This window comes from Cataglyphis hispanica, chromosome 25, assembly GCF_021464435.1.
Source record: "Cataglyphis hispanica isolate Lineage 1 chromosome 25, ULB_Chis1_1.0, whole genome shotgun sequence".
Classification (NCBI taxonomy): domain Eukaryota; kingdom Metazoa; phylum Arthropoda; class Insecta; order Hymenoptera; family Formicidae; genus Cataglyphis; species Cataglyphis hispanica.
In genome coordinates this window covers 2,961,978-2,979,409 of record NC_065978.1, presented here as the reverse complement: position 1 = coordinate 2,979,409, position 17,432 = coordinate 2,961,978, and the positions used below count along the sequence as shown (strand labels likewise).

Genomic DNA, 17,432 nt, shown 5'->3' with positions numbered 1-17,432 from the left:
TATACCTCATTGGAATTGAAATATATCAATTATATGTTAACCGCTCCTAAAAAATTTTGACATACACTTGTTATATATTGCGGAAATTCATTCGACATGAGATCTTAAGGTATTCATTACAAAGTATAAATATAGAAGTTATATACAAGGATATTCAAACCGCCTGTTGGTTTGTCTACTAAATAAAAAGCTTATCGTTAGTTTTCTTTTCATTCCAATATGAAATAGATTTTTAAATAAATAAATGTCTTGTGTTTCTTAGAAACATTGAAATGAATGAATTTTATTATAGACCGGTTTGCGCATTTTTAATTTCAATTTTAATGCTTGTGTATTTCTAAAATAACGTTATAATATCTATCAGAGAATGTCTATGGGAAAATTTGTCTCGGCGCATCTATAGCGATGATTCATAGCGTTAAAGACGTATTCCCAGACTTCGGGTATCGCTCTATTGTTTTACACGTCAGCTTTCAAGTACGCCAGAACCTTTTGGATAGGATGAGCGTGCGCCGACACGGCGTCGACGATCACGATTGGCACCCCGCAAATCCTTTGCGTTCTCCCCTTTCCTTCGATTATTCATAGAAACAATTATACGGTCGCGTCATCAAGATCGGAGAGCCTCCTCGCGCGTTTATCGCTCCGCGCAATTTGTAATTATGCTGCGTGATATCGAGCGTGTATATATCCATCGTGCTGAGAATCGATAGCCCAACTCTAAGCACGATGGAGTCGGCATTTTCAAATTTTTAGGTTATACTATGCGAGATTAGCGGTAGCGGGAGGAGGAGGGGGAGGTTAGGAGGAGGGGATCGTGCGAAGGAAGATGGGAGGGAAGGGGAGAGAAGATACGAGGAACGGAACTACTTCGCTGTGGCGGTGTGTGACGTGCCGCGGCACTTGCGCGCGCATCCCAGCACGACTCTTCGACTGAACGTGGCAAGTGACGAAGACGGCGCGCGATTGGTCATCCTGCAAGGGCGCGCGGTTGCTAAGCAACAGTAATAACGCGCGCGTTACCGGCCGGCGTAGTTTCGGAGCGGAGCGGATTTCGCACAGTGGCACAGAATAACGTCGGCTTCCGTGGAGTTCATACGTGCCGGGTAGTATAAACGACACACCGTGCCAAAGTCGACGGATTACTTACACAAACGAGCACTTTCTCTCCCTCCTTTCTCTCTCTCTCTCTCTCTCTCTCCCTCACTCTATCTCTTTTTCTATCTTACTCCTTCTCATCCGTTTGTCGCTTCGCGATCGCGGACGGTACGAACGCACGCTCCCCTTCTTGAGGTATCCCCGCCACGAACCGCCGTCAGAGCAGCTTCAAGTCTCAGTCTCGCGTTAAAGGACGTCGCGTGAGCTTCAGAGTTTCAGGACGTCTGAGAAGAGGAAGGCATAAAAATGGCAGAGGACAAGAACGAGACGAGCCCGAGCGCCGAAGGCGAGAAGCCGCCGCAGGAAACGACGGCGTCACCGCCGGCTGCCAAGCCGGACAAGGAGGAGCCGACGAAGGAGTGCAAGGAAGATGAGAAGAAGGTCGAGGAGAATGGTGAAGGCGATAAACCGAAGGAGAATGGCGAGGAGAAGCCTACTCCGGAGCCGAAGGACATGCGGGCGATCGTGCTCAACGGTTTCGGCGGCCTGAAAAGTGTCAAGGCCCTGAGAAAACCGGAGCCCACCCTCGGCGAGGGAGAGGTTCTGATACGAGTCAAGGCCTGGTGAGTAGCTTCTTTACGCTCGTCGTTTTACCGGTTAAAGCGCATCGATTCTCGTGCATATATTCTCTCCGTTATACCGAGTCGTTAAATGAAACAATGTAGAAGCCATATTTTCCTCGATTAACTTACTGGAACGCCTCGAATTCACGCAGTAATATTTGCTTGGCTAATTGGTCTGTGGCCGAGGCACACACACAGACACACACAGACACTTATGCTATTATCTGTACATTTATATTGGTTTTAATTTTTCTAATTCTTGAGGGAACTTTCTAATCCAGCTAATTACTTTTGGTATTTTATCGCATTTTTTAAGAAAAGAGAAAGAGAAAATTTCTGAAATTTTATAATGTCGTAAGAATTATATATAATATATATATAATTTATAACTACATTTGTTTTTCACAAACACACACACACTAAATTTTTATTTTTAACGAATAAAATGAAGAAATGAAAATCATATTTGGAACTAAATGAGTGACAAATTTATAAAATATTGTTGGGGTTCTTTGTCCTAGGGTGCGGCTCGGTTGGAATTTTCTATCAAATTTTGTATCTTATTATGTAGTCGAGATATAAGTGTCGAAAAGATCAACATCGAAAGAATGAGATAACTTCCGTTCTTTTGTCGAGTGCTATCAACGTAAATTCTCAGGAATGTTTGGCTTATATTTCTTCGTTTTCCCACCGCGTTAACTGCGGATTCTTTGTGACTATATGCGGGTCGTACATAATAACATACAATGACTAGATAATTATGATTCCAAACGTCTAAACGACTAGAATTAAGGAAAATAGATCTACCAGCTTGTCTACGGCACCTCGCTAAATTAAAATTATACATTAAATATTTTTTCTTACAATTTTTTCATGTTACAATCTAGATACTTGAATCAAAGTATGCATTTAATACCGACACTTAATATCGCTACGAAGCACTCTCGTACTCATTTCAATCACACAAAGCACAAAGCGTGATCAAAGTGGCCAAATAGCGATTGTTAACAGGTCAAAGAGGAGTCGTGTCACATTTTCATAAAATTTATAATACACGTCGTCCTTAAATATCAATTCGCCGCATGTTCGATAATTCAATGCTCGATCGATAATCGATCAATCAATTTCCGAAATGTTGACGTCGATTCGTAAATCATAATACACGTCCCCGCCCGACTATTTACCCGGAGGAGAAACGATCAATTTGATTTTTCAATTATAAAGAAATATCGGCTTTCACTACAATAATGTGTGTCGAATCATATCAAGAGAGCAGGCTTTATCTCAAACAGTCAGAAACGGTGGTCGCGACGATGATGGTGCATGGGAGAGATGGCGAATGTCGGATTTGCCAAAGGCTGCGCGGACCTTTTCGCGCGTGAGTCACGTTTTATAAAAGCTATTGGGATTGATGAGAAAATAGCCCCCATAGAAAGATATCACGCTGCCAATGCCGGCACGACGAATAAATTTGTCTGCTTCGCTGCAGACACGTTCGTCAAACTACGCGCACCCCCGTCGTCGGCGCTCGACGAGATAGACGGCTAAATAAAGTGCCGTTCAGTTGTCGTTTCGATAGTACTCTATACAAGTTATACAAGTAACTCGTTAACTCATTTTTCATCAATTATCTTTCGAAAAATTGAAGATCCTTTTTTATAGAAATAAAAACATACATAATTTTTTTTTATTGCATATTTCAAGAAATATACATTTTTGTGGTAGAGAATGAACAAGTTTAAGATAGTATGTTTAAATGTGCATTTATTTTTACAATTACGTGAACAACAAAATGTTTATCGAAACGCAATTGATCCCTTGTCAAATTGGTTTTTGCCATTGCAGGCCCGAGGCATTCTCCATTTTAGTCGAGCGTGCATTCATGCGCGTTTTACGTGTGAGCGTGATGTTCATTTGGACGTATATATGTATATGCCCTTTATATAGTGAAAGGGTTATTCGTCGCAGGAAACGTCGAATTTAAGATGTCGCGTCCGAAAGTGGAAGTAATATTAAAAGCATATCGTTACGGGAACACATTTAAATTAATACTTCGTTTTAAATATATTTATCTCTCTGAATTGTATGAAATATTTGCTTCGTTATTTTAATTTTTTTGATAATTTAAAAAAAAAATTTATATTAGATCTGATAATAAATATTACTCAGGGAAGATTAAATAAATTTAAGATTCGACTGCAATAAAATATGTGAATTTAGTTTGTCATTTCTGAGCTTTTTTTAAAATAATTAATAACAAAAATTTTAAAGTTGAAATTTTTGCAGAAACTTGACTTTATGGAAACAAATTTTAAGGCTTTTTAAAAAAATTTTTTTTTCTCTACATTGAATATTTGTTATAAACAATTATACTTGCGAATAATTTTATATTTTACGTATCCCTCTTTTTTGATTACTCCTAGAATGAACAGACAAAGATAACGGAAAGAAACAATTATTCTTGAATAAAACAATTCTTCCGTTCGTGCTGACAGAGAAACACGATGATCCAAACGATAAACATTATTCTATGTATAATAAATATCTTTGATAAAAGAGATGAAGGAGACTTTGTTTCGCTTTGTCCGGTTTGTCCAGAAATTTAAACTTTAATAGGTTCAGAAAAACACGCATTAACGTATTCGCGTTCATCGATCGATTTTTTTTCAAGAAGGAGAGTAGTGAGATATAAACTATCGTATCGTTTCAACATGATTTACTCACACACACACACACACACACACACACACACAAGGCATCCCATAAATTTTTTTTATATTCTGCGAGTATTTTTCTTTCTAAGGCATCTCCCTGAAAGAAATTGGAAGCGATAGAAAAAAAAGCGCGCGCGCGATGAAAGACAAGTCTTGAAAACTCTTTAAAATACAAGAGAAAGTGAGAGGAGAAAAAAGAGAGAGAGAGAGAGAGAGAGAGAAACACAGTCATCGTGGGGTATCGCGCGTTCACTGAATGGTATCCGTTCAAAGTTTCCCATAACGCGATATTAAGACCTCATTAGCATGATAAACTCGACGGGACAGATACAATGGTGCCTTTCATTTAAGCACGAAAAACGCGAGCACGAGCTTTCAGCCACATAAATTCTGAATATATAAATGCCAGGAATTTTTACGTACATACATCTACTTATACGCTAATAATAATCGCATCCCAATCATTCATGCATCGTTCATTTACGCATAGCATGTACAGACAGAATCTTCGTATATTATACATATAAGCGTGTTTTATATTAATAAGAAAAAACATCTCTCCACGATTTTTTCTCTTATGTATCCGTGCGAAAAAATTGGATTTAAATTTTTAATTATTTGAATTTCAAATTTTCAAATCTTGAAATTTATATTAACAGTTGTCGGATATTAATATTCATGACTCTTTGGATTTTCAGATTTACAGACTGTTAAAATCTCAAGTTCTTATTTAATTTCCTTTAAATTATTGTGAATCCTCAAGAGCTCTTACTTTATTGTAATAATAACGCTGGATACCCGATTCACTCTCAAATGATTAATCTCTTGCATGATTTAGATTCGATTTCGATAATATTAAATAATGTATCATTTGCATGGAAAATTATAAAGTGCATAAATGTCTATTGCAATGTCTATTGCAATGTCTATTGTCAATGTCAAGTCTAATCTTAAAGTGGATGCGCTTTTATAAGTATCATTGGCAATCTTAATTCGATCGTAGCAGTGACGTCCAAGGAATCTTTGAATTAACCTTTGAATTAAATAATAATATTATATCTCTCTTGTTATTCTTTCTCAAGTTTATTGGATGCACAATCTTGTCCGCAATAAAATTAAAGATAAATCGATACGTGACTTGGAGCTTTTCGACTAAAAACGATTACATCGATTTCTATGCGCACGCATTTACGTTGACAACCGCGTGTGTGCGAGGGATGGAAGGGAGGAAGGGAGGCGTAGGATAGAGGGTGTAGGAAATACGGGTGTGGTTCGATCAATACGGACATCCCATAGATCTATCGGTGCGTTCGCATCGTCGGGTGAATCATGCTAAATTATTATTTTTTCTATACATTATTATTATATAGACGGGGGAAAATGTTTTGCCAGAAATTTGGAAATAAATTTCATATGCTCTATCTATCGTATATACAGAGTTGCCCATCAAAAATGAAACAGACGTGTTTTTTGGCATTTGACTTCACTTGTTCGAAAAACGCTCGAACTTTATTTGCAGGGGGGACATATTAATTGGCTACTTCCATTTACTTAACTTTAATCCCAAAAGGGGAATTAATTTCATCCTAAAAATTTTAAAATAGTAAGGAGTGTCTAAAAATAATATTTTAATTTTTGAATTCCGATTATTATTTCCCAAGTAAATGCGCTTCAAACAGTAGTTATTAAACTAGCAACTTATGTGTCAGCATAGTAAATGTCGGAAATAATCATCATCAGCTTCCATACAATGATAAAGATTCTGCTCAAAACGTTTGTCGCACATTCTAGAACATTTCTGGAGTGATGCTTTGACGATGATGCTTTGTCATACATTTTCTAAAGAATCCGTTTGAATCGCGTAAATTTTACTCTTTAAATGACCCCATTTTGCTTTAATAATATCAACAACCTGTGATGCTGTTTTTGTCGATAAGAAATTTATCTCTATGAAAAAAGAAAACAAAAGAAAAAAATTTCAAATTGTTGAAGTTTGAGCGTTTTTCGAACAAATAAAGTTAGATGCCAAAAAATATGCCTATTTCGCTTTCGATGGGCCACCTTGTATATATCATCTTTTTTTTATTTTAACGCAATTTTGTAATATAATTAACCAGTTTTATTTTTTATTAATATCATCGCGAGAAACGCGAGTAAAATGTTGAAATGTTAGCAGCGCAAATTTGTTTCTTTATTGTCAAGCGATTCACGATAACATTTGCGCTGCGCTTTGTCAATTGAGAAGGTAATGTGTGTAGATCATCCGCTTAATGTTTGCATTTCTATATGCGGCATGCAGGTTTCTCTCGTTTCTATTGCGAAACATGTTTATCCGGTGATCGTTCCGCTTGCATATTTGTAACGACGCAATTTCACAGAGCACAAATAAACAACAAAAAATCGCATATTAGCCAAAGAGTTCGCAAGATCTCGCTGCGCAGCGGGATATTCGATTGCACGAACCGAGTCTTAAAATATGCAGAAGAGTGCGACCGCCACCGCAGTTTGCCCGTGACAGAATTTTTCATCATGTATGCATGTATGATTCATATGCGTATATCATGGTAAACGGAGAAGGCAGTCGGCTAATCGTCGTTTCGGGTTATCTAGATTACGCCAAGTATTTTCTGTTCCTTTTCAGTCAATACGCGCAATCAATGTGATGCGTCAGCTGACATTTATATGAGAATCAGCGGTAGATTCATCGTTCGCTGCATCACCATGACAGATCGGATTCGACATTTTCACACAAAGACGATTATTCATATTCGTAATCTAATTTTATTTATGTCCGCAATCTCATTTTCTTACAAATTGATTGAAAGTATAAAGATTTAATCAATCAAAGAAGATTAAAGAAGTGGGAATTATATATGATAAATTTACGAAATAAAAAAATTCAGGTGAATGTATATTCACGATATCAGATCGATATGTATATTCATGATATCAGATCGAGAATTATTTACACTGTGAAATATTTTACAGCTCGCAATAGAAGCGACATGTATATCAATGTGTCCATGCCACGCGAGTGACTCATAAAAACAATATGACGCGTTTGGATCCGCAGCTGTTGTCTTACCATTCGATTCTGTTTTTATATCTAGTTATCTCGCTTGTGTATTGATCGCGTACGAGAAGAAACTCAGCTGTCAGTCATTTTAATCTAATTTATTTTATAATTATTAACATGTTTTGCAGATATCTTCATATTAAAATAGCTATAATCTTTATCTTGAATATTTATCATAACATTAAGAAGTCGGTGCACAAACTAAATGCCATGTGTTGTAAATATAAAGGATTAGATCTTCTTTTCTGTAGCGGATATCACACCTGTAACTCTTCACAACGCGTAACTAATCCGTGCTTTAGCCTCTCCTTTATTAACGCCAATCCACACATAGCTGACGTACTTTTTTCACCGTTATATCTGCCTGATTGCAATCCGTTTCGCGCGAGTCATCGTCTATAGCGTATAATCGCACACGGTGCGGTTTACACGCACCCCTATACAGTAGATCGGAGTTGTTGTAAAAGTGCAGCAGCCTCTCATCGGGCAGACGATAAAAAGTAACAAAGAGCTCCTATATCGGTATCCCTACGGAGCCTGTCTGAAAACAATTGATAACTCTGTCGCCGCCAGCGCGCTCATCTATCGTACGGCAAAATAATTGCCATCGTGTACAATATATACTTTTTATTTAAGAATGTTTTGGCTGTACAATAATAGCAAAAAACTTTATAAAAAAAAAACATTTTTCTTATACTCTTTTATACTGTTTATACTGTTTGAAAAATCAAATTAATAAATCCGGATTATAAAAAGAATTAAAGTATCACAAAATAATATGATTTTTAATGTCTTTGTAAAAGAAAATAGTTGTAATATTTTTTCTAATTTATGACAAAAACTTTAGATCGTGAATACCTTCTAAAATCAATTGCAAGAAACAAAAAAAAAAACGAGTAATTTAGAGAGAGAGAAAGATTTTTCTACAATTTTTAGTAAATGACTTTTAAAAGAGGAAGTAGATCTAAATTTTTGTATAAATATTTAGTAGAGGTTTCTTAATATATGTGAAAATTTTTATTTTGTTGGCAATGTTTTTTTTTTATCAAATTTGTCAATAAATGCTATATACAATATGCGATTTTCCATAATAATCAATACTAACTTAAAACTTAAATAATTTTCAAACCGTTAAGAAAATTGTATTCAAATTTTGCACAGAAGAAATAGTACAACAGTCTACGAAATTTTCATATAATTTTTGTCAATATTTTTACATATGATACATACATTTTTCAAATTCACTCTTTTTTTTTATTCCCTTAAACCCGCAAATTTAACCTTTGGCTATATCTTTTTTTTTTTAAGACAATTGTCGCAATTACACGACGCGCAATTTCACCGAGAAGGAATTTTCCCATTCGATTAACTTCGATTCTCCCTTTTCTCTCTCTCTTTTTTTTAATCTCGTTTGCTTTTCGACAGTTTCAGTATCGAATTTATTTGCTCGATGATATAGCACGATAAATATGTTGAGTATAATCTCGGTATGATTAATTCGGCCGATATCTCGATCAGCGTTCATTCTACACACCCACATTTGCTGACCATACGTTACAACGCGCAATTATATGCTCGAAAAAAGATTACATTTATTCGACTCTCTTATTCTTACCATGGCAATTGTTTACGATTTCATGTTGTTTATCCTTCGTTTCCCTCACGTTGAAAAATTATGTTAATAAAGTCAGAGAACTCCCGGCTTATCTTAAATAATGAAATGCAGAAGATATATTAACATTGTGTGCATTCTTTGCGAAGAAAATTGTCAGACGATTGAGCGTAATATTCCGTCGTTATTTATTATTATTCTATCATTCTCTGTCATAATTTATCTCGTCAAATTGTCAATATCGGCCTCCTTCTAAATCGAGTATTTAGGGATCGCGTTATGCAAGAAAACACACGCATTTGTACGAAACTGCATTTCGAGAGGGGGAACGAAATACGACTTGGAAATTTTGCGCAAGGTTTCGAGATAAGGCGACATTGCTGATATCGGTGTAATACCTGCGGCACAAATCGTTGTGTACGTTGTGCACTTTCACTCGAACGAACGTCGCTCCGATCGAAGTCACGCGAGATTCATGCATTTGATTTTACCGTACAGTTATAGCTTCGTAGGCGCCTCGATGTCTTCCCCGACGATCGATTGACGTGTATATCCACGCCATACACGTTCGCGAGCAAGGTAGTGATGGAAACGTGCGGTTAAAGGGCGACCTAGCTCTCCTACCTTAAACGCCTGCATATAGAGCGTTTTCGTTCAACAGTATTTCCCTTTCCTAATGATATATACATATATGTACGAATGTAGAATTTTAAAATAATTGACGACTATTAAAATTGTAGATATTTAATACTTTAATATATATTTTTGTATGCGAAAATTAGCTCCCAGAATTTCTTCTTTTCAGAGACACCTTGTATACCGTGCGTGTCCCTACGTCCGTTTTGTGTTGTAGCTTTACGCGCCCCTGGGGTGGTGCGTTGCATGTCGCGTCGTCGAGTCCGTCCAGTCCGTCCGTTCAATTGCCTCTTGCCAAGAATGAAGAAAATTATTCCCCTTAATTCGACGCAATTTGAAGGAATTAAGCGATTGCAAGAATCTTTGGAACTTCTTCGCTTCTTAAGCTTTCTGAACTTTTCTCTTATCCTTGTACTCGCGTGTCTTTTTAGGCTATTCAATAAGAATCGTTGTGCTTGCTTATTCTGGTTCCCACGATGAAATTTTCAGGTAAAACTCGCTGATTACCGGAAGAACAGAGCCCACATCATTTGACAAATCTTTTCAGTTCCATTTCATTAAAATTAGCCTAATTGAAACGTACTGAAATGTGTGCCTCGATAACACAAACAGAAATTCGCTTATCATCGAATAATATCGTAAAACTAGACTGGCGAATTTTGATTGATTTTTTGACAGTTGTGTCACAGTTGTTTATTTATTTTTCTCATTTTATTCTAATAAATATAAATAATTAATTACTTTTTCTAATCATTGTTTATTACTCGCGCTTATTATTTATCGCGTAGTTATATGTATATTACACATGTTATCGAATACGTTGAAACAGTTAATGACAATACGCAGAAATTCTGCTGGTGACCGGAACGAACCGTTTTTCTCTCTACACGATCACCGTTTGTATAGCTCCGGGCTCCGGCGAGCGGAAAGAGCGGAAACGACTCTAAGTACGACAAATTGTGAAAGTAATGGACAGTAATGTGGTGTCTTACAAGGTGAATGAAAGCGTCTCGCGTAACGCGATCGCCTCTAAATCATGCAATACACTTTATCTGCGCAGTAGCCGCGACGACAATGCGAAACGGGTCGCGAGTCATGACTAGAATTCCATTATACCGTATCGGAGCTTGTTGTCGATGCTGCTTTATCTTTGTGGAACGGAATATGTTTTCGTTTTCAGCTGCTTCATTTACGTTTAACTGTCGCATTCGTGCTCAACGTCAATTAATACGATTGATAATATCAGACGATTGTAGCGAGCGCTTAAAAGCTTCTTATGCAATATATCGATATTCCGGGGGACAAAAATATCTTTCCTGTAAAAATATAAATAAAAAAAATTGTACGAGAAAAATTAAATATTATTTTCTACGAAATAATATTTAATTTTCCTCATACAATTTTTTTTCGTCGAACTCCTCTGCTTCTCAATAATTACACAGCGGTAATATAACATAATTACGAACTGTTGCGACTTGCGTGTTACATTGCGGTTAGCAGACTGCAGTACATTATAAGGACTAAAGCCATATGTTAAAACGCGGAGGGATAAACGCGAGCGAGGGAGGTATAGGCGTAACTTTGTATCTCGCTACGCTTTTGCGCAAAGACATTCGGTATGTTAATTGTGCGGCAACCCTCCTCTCAGTTTGCGAGCCGCGCAGTTTTTATGGCTATTTAAGATCGCTAATTTTAACTCGGTGAATTTTTCCGCCACGCTCTGCGACCGCAAGCGCGAATATACGGATAAGTCCATTGCGACAGACAGAAATATTTCGCACCGACAGACAGAATTTAATAGAATCGGTTTAATCTGGCGTTTCGCGTGATTGGTGTACGTTTATACCTGTCAATAAAGCGTGGAATAGAATCATTGTATTGCACTTCTCTACTTATACATTGAATTCAATACGTTCCTCGATGGAAAGCGCGGACACGTTCGCGGATGCAGCCCGATGAATAAATGATGCGTAAGTCGTGCGATTTTCACGCATTACAGTCTCGCCCGACATTTATTGAATGCATGGAAAAATGTACCATGTGTTTCGAACGCGATCTATATATGACGTGTTACGTATACCAATATGCATACCAGAGGCAATCTCTGCAAACTCGTTATCGTGTTCATGATGTGATTGTTATATACGCGCCAAAATTATTACTCTTTGACAGTATCTTCGATACTATATATACCATAATTCGATTGCATCGAAGAATTTAGTCTATTATTATTTTGTGAGAGTAAAATTCGATTGTTCGGAAAGGGCAATAAGCGATCGATACGTCTAGTCGTTGTTACGTAAATCGTTCGACGAAATTCTGTTTTTCGCGGTATATCGTTCTCGACCGCAATTTCCTTTGTTACGGTTATCGGTAAAACACGGGCTATCTTATACACGCAACAACTGCAGCGTATCTATGTGTAATAATTGAAAAATTGAAACTACTCGTCTTCACATGTCACAAATGAATTACATTTTCTTACTATTAGAAATACAATATTACTGGCTTCCTATTGTTTGTATATTCTTTTTGTTTTATAATTATTTAGATACAAGGTATGTGTAAATAAAGAGAGGAAAAACAGCGTTTAGTGAAATATAATAAAATAATTATCGCAATATGATAAGGGACATTTGCGATACGTTCGCTGACCTTGGGCAAAATTTCATCAAGTCCACGATGATTCATCACATGGTGCTCGGTACTCCAGGAAATTACGTGGTGTATCGCGAGAGCTGATAACAATTTACGACGTATTTTGCGGCTAAGCGCCATAATGCAACGGAACGCATATTGGCAATCCGTTGAAAATAAAATATTCATTTCAATCAGGCTAACAAATTATACTAACCGAAAGCTGCGGATGCATTGTAACATCGGCAAATTTATTCGGAATAAATACAATATTCAATGAAACAAATAATTTTACATAAGATCGCTTTAAAATTTTTTTTTACTATGCATTTTACTATCAATTTTATTAAAAATATTTGCAACAAATTATTAAATTAATTACTAAAAATATTGTTAAAAATATTTACTAAAAACTTATGAAGAGTTTAATAAATTTGATATCATAAAGAATGTACAAACTAGATATTTATTAAAATTATTTTGCTCTGAAACTACATTAATATTTTTATCTTTCTCATATATTATCAGATATGATAAATTTATATTATATGTCGTACATTTTCCGCGAATATAATTATATAAGAGAATGTAACAATGCATCGACATGCAAATCACCATTTTGACAAAATTTGTCGGTTATTTCCGAAGTTCACGAACGTTTTATCGGACATGCCGATAGTAAATATTTCCACGATGAGTAACGTCGCGACGCTCTGAAGGTGCCGTCGTACATTGCGTGCGACGCCAGGCATCGGTCTAGGCGTCGCGGCGCCTTCGCCTCATTGTACCCTCCTGTTATAGGAACCGGCAAAGGTATAACTACACCACGTGTATTTATATGCGAGCCGCGGTCGAAACTCGTTGTTATATATGAAATAGTTTTATTTCAACCCTCTTCATATTCCTTTTTATCGACGTTTTAGATACGTGAGTGTCACGCGTATAATATACGCGTAAACGGTAGGATTTTATAATTTTCCCGGGATTTTCTTTATTTTATTTTTTTTTTTTTATTTATTATGAGGCAAGGCTACGTGTTTTGCTGAAAACGAGCAAACTCGTTCGTTCCGTGAGATTAAGATTAGAACCAAATTTTTGACTATGATAATGAGATCGAAGGATAGTAGTTTTCAGAAAATACAATAAAACATTGATCTCTCTTTGTGTTATACCAATGACGATTGATAATAGCCACCATTTTTACGTGTTGTTGTTAATGATAAAGTATAAGTAATAATAAGAATAGACATTAAAGTTTATAACAAATTAACAATACATCTCTTGATTGCATTAATTTTTGTTGTTTCACTTCTACATTTGATGGCTTAGAATAAAATTGTTCCTCGATATTTTTTCCTCCATATATATTAATTGTAATTAATTGTATTTAATATAATATATATAATTTCTTTTGTTTCTTGCAGCGGGCTGAACTTTCAAGATTTGATGGCTAGACAAGGTGCGATTGATTCACCCCCAAAAACTCCGTTCATCATGGGCTCGGAATGCGCGGGTGACATCGAGCAAGTCGGTGAGGGAGTCGAGAACTTCAAAGTGAGTATGAGCAGAAAACTTTTAATGAATCTGATTACGAACAAGCTTAAATCATAAGCAAATTTGTGTCTCGAAATTCTAAGTTCTATTTTGTATTCGGAAATTTATTATCAAATGTATCGAATAATACGATTATCTATACCCTTTTGTTGAAATTTAAAGAAAATTAATGTAAACAATGTTGCGAATATTATTAATAATTTTGTCAGATACACGACAGAAATAGATTCAGCTGCTTAAGAAACGTGTCGATGGAAATATACATAATTATACAAGGCTCGAGATTCTTTCGATTTAATTAATAATAAATAAAATTTTCTCTATGGGCTTAATGGAGACTAGAAGCTAGTGAACGTTATCTATCTAGTAACGCACTAATCCAATTCAGTTGGATGATGGAGCTATCTCGTATTGAAATAATGATCCTATATCAATTTTCAGCTTTGACGTTACATCAGGCTCAACTTTTTGAAAGCTCTTGAAAGGCGTTCTTACAGCTAAAATAGTGCCATAAATAAAACGAGAGACTATTTTTTTCCTCGCCGCGATGATTTCCGTTATTAAGTCTTTACGTCAGAAAAATGCGCAGAAGTATCAATGTTCCTTGATAAAACACTACGAAGCTATATATATAAGGATCTTATCATGTTGAGCATGTTGACGGCGGAATCGAGCCTCCAGGCATGGATCCGCGGAATTTCTTTACGGTCGACTATGGGACGTCATCATATGGAATAGCTTGTACAGTTAGGGTGGTCTATTTTCGTGACTCGCAAAAGTCTTTCGAGGTCAGAAGGAGGTAGGCAGAAAAGCGAGCTCTCCAGGCGCTTAGGGTCAGATATCCGGCCAGCATGTGTAAAACTGGCTGCCTTGCTTTGCCAGAAAGAGAAAGAGAGGAGGAAGAGAGCGTTCCCTTCGAGCATACGAATCGAAAGTAATAGCAGTTTGCTCCTGCTCCTGCTTACTAAAACGGATGTGTTAGCTAGAGGCCTAATTTGATAAAACGGCTCACTGTCTTTACGAAGAGGGGAACGAAGTATAAAATCGCTAAATCGTTTTTAATCAATAATCCATATGAGGGTCGTAAGAATTATATATAGAATAATTCTAAAAATATATTACATATTGTGTAAAAAAATAACAAAAGTATTTTATTAATTTAAACTTTAGACAAGACTTTATATCTTTACAAAAAGGATTATACTCCCTCTTAATTTCAATCCTAGAAATACGCTTTAAATGTTTAAATGTTTTAAATCGAAAAGAAAATTTTTGATTTATAATATATAGTGTAAAATGCTGGTTTGGCACTGTTGCAAAAATAATGGTATTTTTTTTAACAGGTGGGTGATAGAGTGGTCGCCCTTCCCGATCACAAAGCGTGGGCGGAACTGGTCACTGTGCCGGCAACGTCCGTTTTTGCGTTACCACCCGGAATGAGCTACCTTGATGCGGCCGCCATCACCATGAACTACACCGTAGCTTATATTCTGCTCTTCGAGCTGGCCCATCTCACGCCCGGCAAGAGCTTGCTGCTGCACAGCGCCGGCGGCGGTGTGGTAAGATGATGCATTTTTTTTATACTTGTTTTTCTATCATCGATAAAAAGGAAAAGAAAAAATGGAAAGGGAGAGAGAAAGAAGCGTGGAATCGCTCTTCGGAAAGATACAGGGGAGATGATGAATTGTACTTTTTAATTACACTCTCTGCTCAATCATATCCTTAATCATGAAGGATTCGATATGCTTATGGATGTATCGTAATTATTACATTCGATTATACGTATATACGCGATGTATCTTTTTTTTATTTCTTCATTTATCTCTTTCTCTTCTTCTTTATTATAAATTGCCTCGGTACGTTGCAGTATTAAAGATAAAGTCGTAATATGCACAATTGTGTGCGATGCAATCGTATGCATAGCATTTTTCAATCATATTTCTTCTTTAAAATTCTCTATAATTATTATCATAAAGATTCTACTCATTTAAAGATATCGTAATTGTGTTTTACGTTGGTTTTAACCAATTATAAAAGTAGATCAAGCATTTCAACAATATTTACTTACGCGATATTAACAGCTGTTCCTTATACCAAATGCATGATGTATTATTAACTCGATAATATATGTATATATATATATATATATATATATATATATATATATATATTTAATATCTATTTGCTTATATATACATATATAATTTATTGTGCGCGTGATTGTATTAAGTTTTATGGCACAATGCTCGGCACGATATAATATTGAATTATACATTGATTTATCGTTAAAGCAACAGTTAGGCAAACAATATGTAGACGATAAAATTATGTCTTTAACATACAAAAGTGTTTAACCAACAATAACGTGACTCTGCGAAGAGACGTTTTCGCGAGTTTGGACAGCTTTACCGCAATACATACCATGTGTGCATAATATAAACGAGTTAATGTCTCGCGCATAGACATTTTGCTCGTAAACGTGAATAGCCGACATCTTCGAAGCGTGTTTACGTTACTCGAACACACTACAAATCCAATAAGTAGCGCGGTATTACGACCACGGTATCTAAATCGTCGAGTGCAGGCAACGTTAACATTATTGCTAGAACCGTTTTATGGAAAACGTTTATATGCGAAAGATGCGATACTTATGACATTTTTCTTTAAATCCGTTACGCTACGTTTTATGCAGGATGTAACGGAATTTTTTTTAACTCTTACGACGATCAAACAAGTTTAGATTTTCATTAAAGATAAATAAAAATTAAATATTATAAATATTTTATAAATATATATTTTATAAATTTTAATATTATAAATATTATTATAAATTAAATATTATAAATATTATAAACACTTTTTCCTCTCTCGAGTTCTCTCCCTTTGAGTTATCGAAGTGAGATTTGCCAAGCTTTATTTACTCACTCTGGAAACCAATTTAAATCCTACAAGTCCCAGGCTTGAAAACATTAAATACTTCGCGGGGTGCGAATGTTGAAATTTCATATAAGCGACGGTAGTTGGATGGCTGCGAACCGGCTTGCAAGGGACGGTGGCGGAGGGAATCGAGAAGGTTAAAGCACCAAGGAGATATTTCCGGGTTCTTTGGCCACGCGGGGTGGTTTCTCTCTCGGCGGCGAACGAGGAGAGGCAGAAGAAAAAGAAGAACCGTCGGGATCAATACGGCTCAACAGGTTACACCCGAAACCAACTACGGTTGGCGGCAAACCAACCCCCCTCCCCCTCCCCCTTCGCCAGTCGTTTTGCGCCCCCTTTCCCGGACGGTTGAGACGGAAGGTGAAATCTACGGGGGATGCGGAGCGCAGATCGCACGGGGGTGTGAGGGTTGCCAGGCAACCTTTCGCTCTCTCATCGACCACCGTCATGGACCGCGCCCGTCTGAGACCATACCACCACCACCACTACCACCACCACCACCATCACCATCACCATCACCATCACCATCACTGGCATGTCACCAC

General features: G+C 36.6%; 1 protein-coding gene across 1 annotated transcript in view; it reads left to right on the top strand.

Annotated features, from left to right (window-relative positions):
• The first annotated feature begins 954 nt into the window (after positions 1-954).
• The window catches only part of LOC126858383 (synaptic vesicle membrane protein VAT-1 homolog-like), a 23,904-nt gene continuing 7,426 nt past the window's right edge, over positions 955-17,432 (top strand). The window contains exons 1-3 of the mRNA XM_050608655.1: positions 955-1,721; positions 13,821-13,950; positions 15,294-15,509. Of these exons, the coding sequence (XP_050464612.1) occupies positions 1,405-1,721; positions 13,821-13,950; positions 15,294-15,509 (663 nt within the window). The 5' untranslated portion in view covers positions 955-1,404. The remainder of the gene's footprint in view (positions 1,722-13,820; positions 13,951-15,293; positions 15,510-17,432) is intronic.